Here is a 4,660-nt window from a genome sequence, read left to right as displayed (position 1 = left end):
TCATAAGAGTCGAGGGACATGAAAGGGAAGCAGTTGTTGGGAATGGAGTGAGACAGGGTTGTAGCCTCTCCCCCATGTTATTCAATCAACATATTGAGCAAGCAGTAAAGGAAACAAAAGAAAAATTCAGAGTATGTATTAAAATCCATGGAGAAGAAATAAAAACTTTGAGGTTCGCTGATGGCGTTGTAATTCTGTCAGAGACAGCAAAGGACTTGGAAGAGCAGTTGAACGGAATGGACAGTGTCTTGAATGGAGGATATAAGATGAACATCAACAAAGCAAAATGAGGATAATGGAATGTAGTCAAATTAAGTTGGGTGATGCTGAGGGAATTAGATTAGGAAATGAGACACTTAAAGTAGTAAAGGAGTTTTGCTATTTGGGGAGCATAATACTGATGATGATCGAAGTAGAGAGGATATAAAATGTAGACTGGCAATGGCAAGGAAAGTGTTTCTGAAGAAGAGAAATTTGTTAACATTGAGTACAGATTTAAGTGTCAGGAAGTCATTTCTGAGAGTATTTGTATGGAGTGTAGCCATGTATGGAAGTGAAACATGGACGATAAATAGTTTGGACAAGAAGAGAATAGAAGCTTTTGAAATGTGGTGCTACAGAAGAAGGCTGAAGATTAGATGGGTAGATCACACAACTAATAAGGTACTGAATAGGATTGGGGAGAAGAGAAGTTTGTGGCACAACTTGACTAGAAGAAGGGATCGTTTAGTAGGACATGTTCTGAGGCATCAAGGGATTTAGAATTGGAGGGCAGCGTGGAGGGTAAAAATCGTAGAGGGACACAAAGAGATGAATACACTAAGCAGATTCAGAAGGATGTAGGCTGCAATATGTACTGGGAGATAAAGAAGCTTGCACAGGATAGAGTAGCATGGAGAGCTGCATCAAACCAGTCTCTGGACTGAAGACCACAACAACAAGGTCAAATGATGTTGGCAATACAAGATTTTTTTAAAACTTTGATTTAATTCATTGCTGAGGATTTCTGTATTTGTTGTGGCACACGTCCATTATTAGGAGTGTCGTATATTTAGTTTGTCATGTCACAAACCCCCTAATTCCCACAACAGTCCTGTTACTTTCAAATGATTCCTGCAATTAATTTTTTTTTTTTTTTTTCGTATTCTCTCTTGTGTAATGAGTGACGTCATCGTCGCCCCATTGTATAAGCTTTAAATATGGGTGTCAGCCATCATGGGTCAAAGCGAAAGGCTGGTACCACGATCTTCGGGTTTGTCTATTAGCGGTGTATACAGTGCCACTATTTCGATACAACACATTTTAACAGGGCTGTGTGTGTTATACTCTGATGACAGTGCAGTGAAAATTGTATGTGGGAGATCTAATAACTGTAACAGCTTTTTATTGTTCCACTCTGAAGTATGCAAAGTCTGTAAAATTGTTATATATTTTTTAACAGAAATCTATGGTATTCTATAAGAAATTTAACTTAACATCTTGAGAGACAAAGAGGGAGCAATGTTTTGAAACTTTCAAGACTGGTGTATAATAATATTAAATCAACCAGTTGCATAACTTTCCTCACTATCTGAATAAACCACAAAGTTACAGGAGCACATTCCCATATTGCATCTGTTGTTGTCAGCTGCCACGTACCTCTACCTTATAACAAGTATTATGTACGAACATCAGTTATCGGTATATCTTGGATGGTGCAGTACAGAAGTTCACTGCCACACGGTTTACACAGAAAAATTTTGTTTCTTGTCCCTAACTGGAGAAACAGTGCCAGTTCTTTCATAGTAAAATTGTAGTAGCCTACTTAAAGTGTTCTTTTGAGCATGTAATCCTAAGAAGTGTTCATATCAAAAACCTCCACAACTGAAGCTACAAGAGTACACCCACCCAGAAAGTTACTCCAATAAACAAATTGAAAATACACTTAAATTTATAAAACTTGAAAGTGGGGGTATTTTAAATCAATTTTTAGTATGTGTACCAACTAATGAAAGTAACCCACCAATAAATGCGTGTGTTTCGTACTTACATTACTATCTAGATGATAATTGTGAACAGTAGATCACATATGAAAAAAGTTTACAAAACAGAGATTAGTTGGTCTTTTTAATGCTTTGTGTTATCAAAAACAAGGAACACAAGTTTCAAACAAGAATTTTATAATTCACTTCTCTGTTGCACGTAATGCTCAAGATGGAGCGCTACGTAAAATTCAAATATCTTACAGCCTCACCTGATAAACCCAGTCATTCAGAAAATGGTTTCTTTCCCGGCACTAATGTATACATGTTTACTTTATACAACAAGAATGTTGACGGTTGCTATTTAAGTACACTTTTATCAATGAAAAACTTAATAAATGCCTATCAAATTAGAGATGAGATCTTAGATTAATAGCTTCCTGCAGTTACATGTAGTGTGCCTCCTTTGTTAAATCAGCTTCTCAGTTATACTAACATTTATTACTTTACATAAAAACAAATACATGGGAGGATGCCATATATTGCAGCAATATAATAAGAACAAATTTTAAAAAAAGAGTGCACTGAAACTACCAGTGTCAGTAAGAAGAAATCACCAACATTTATGGTTTTTGTATGTTTGTGCAAATAAAAAATGAGTCATCACCTAAGACCTACATCCTAATATTATTTCACTCATTTCTTTTGAAAATCATTATGTGTGTACCTACATTACCTTCTACAAAGTGAGAATGAAATAACTGTTGAAACAGTTTATAGTGCCGTAACGACAGAAATCCCTCAATTTTCTTATACAGTTTGTTAAAAATAACAATATGAGAGGGACCTCTACCTGTTTCTGGAAAATTATCATGAAGCCACGTCAAGGGACTGCTGAAAAAGACATCAGCCACATCTTGACTAGCCAGTGGATCACATTCCAAAAAGAATACATCCACAGGAGAATGGAGATGACTGTACAGAGGTGTGGAATGGCATGGCATGAGAAACCATATAGAAGTGTTACCAGGATTTTTTGCTGATTCTTCTGCCAAAATCTTCATGACATCGAGAGTTCCTCTTTGGTGAACAATGCCACAGTACAGAAACGGAATTACTGAGCCTAGTATTAGAAATACTTTCATAAATATTGGACGATAACCAAAACTGTTTCGTTTTCCCCACACTGTTAACCAAAAAGTTGCAATAAATAACATCATTGGAAGCAAGGGTAGGATAAATCTAAATTCTTTATGTGGAATCATACTGTATACCAGAACTGTCCACAAAATTACAAAAAATAGTACCAAACAAACATTTCTTGCTTTATCTTGTTTATAAGTAATAACTTCATTGCAACCAAGAACAAATGGAAAGATGTGCACACCTAAAACTGTAGGAATACCTACAGTAAAATACCAAAGCAACCCATGTGTTCCATAGAAGGAGGCTATGTTTTTAACTAAGTTGTAATAGAGGAAGCTAATGGGTGAACAAGTCACTGACCCATGGCAAAGTGAATCTACAACAGTTGAAAAACTAATGAAAACAGCTGCTCTTATGATGTACACACGGCTCAAAACTTTCCAGTCACTAGCCTGCAAGAAGTGATAAATTGCGAATGGTAACCATATCACGAATGCTGTTGGACGCATAAGGCAGGCAAATCCTACGATCCACAAGTATTTCGTTGTTTCCACGCCTCCTCTCCGCATTGTCGTCCATGGATACAAGCATAAAGCCATTGATGTCAGCGCCGTTTCTAAGGTGTTAGTTAATGTTCGAGTTGCAGTGTACGCATGAAACCAAGCGATACTTATATTAAGCAGCGCCCACTCATTCGTAACACCAATACATGTTCTGCACCAACGCAGAAACATTAAATCGGCACAAACGCATAACAATGCTTGAAATATCCGTGGTAATAGAATTAAGTTCTCCACAGTGTCTATTTTAATTATGTTCATGATTTTATACATCAATGCTATCAAACTTGGATATACGTAACTTCTAATACCAACTTTCCATTCCCATGTTGTATACCCATAACCGTATGCTAATCTGTGAGCTATCTCTAATGATTGCCAGTACTCGTCTGGAACGTAAAATGTCGAAACAAGGAACACAGACACCAAGCGCAGTACCAGAAGTAAGCAAACGGGTATTCTATGATTCAGTCTCATGATTACACTTTTATTTGGCACCTATAAGAAAACACACGTCAACTCTTACAATTCCCACCTCACATGCTTTCAAACATTCAAACCCCACAACAAGACTCCGCCCACCAGACAACACACCAAAGATGTAATTCATTGCGCTCGCAAAGTGTCTCGCGATCATGGTATAGCGTACAACCACACGACCATGCTCACAACAGATTAACATTAACACAGTCTAGAGGTGGTAAAAAATAACGCAACTGATCCAAATAACCGGTTACTGACAAGTAACGGTTACTGTAGTAACAGCTCACCTGATACTGGCAGTTATTTCAATAACTGCCAATAGTAATCATACAGGGCTCTAACTGCCAACAGTACCTCGTGTTTTCTGTTGACCGAAGATCGTATTACGCTTGCGTCAACTCATCGGAGATATGGCCCATGGCTACGAAGAAGAGGGACAGACCATTTGGAAGGCGTTCTATAGTCTTGATAATAACGGTGAGACTGCGCGTCATCTGTTGATAAGAACTG

General features: G+C 37.5%; 1 protein-coding gene across 1 annotated transcript; it reads right to left on the bottom strand.

Moving 5' to 3' along the window:
• Positions 1-2,089: 2,089 nt before the first annotated feature.
• Positions 2,090-4,327, bottom strand: LOC126273626 (GPI mannosyltransferase 3). Its single transcript, XM_049977047.1, has one exon. It carries the CDS (start codon positions 4,142-4,144, stop codon positions 2,654-2,656), a length of 1,491 nt encoding a protein of 496 aa, XP_049833004.1. The 5' UTR covers positions 4,145-4,327; the 3' UTR covers positions 2,090-2,653.
• Positions 4,328-4,660: the final 333 nt, after the last annotated feature.

The sequence above is a fragment of the Schistocerca gregaria genome, chromosome 1 (assembly GCF_023897955.1).
Source record: "Schistocerca gregaria isolate iqSchGreg1 chromosome 1, iqSchGreg1.2, whole genome shotgun sequence".
NCBI classification, from domain to species: domain Eukaryota; kingdom Metazoa; phylum Arthropoda; class Insecta; order Orthoptera; family Acrididae; genus Schistocerca; species Schistocerca gregaria.
The sequence above is the reverse complement of the archived record's forward strand: the minus strand, read 5'-3'. Positions and strand labels throughout refer to the sequence as shown.

What these genes read in the sequence shown, in the direction of transcription:
- LOC126273626 (XM_049977047.1), bottom strand. Translation starts at nt 4,144, where the DNA reads ATGAGACTGAATCATAGAATACCCGTTTGCTTACTTCTGGTACTGCGC.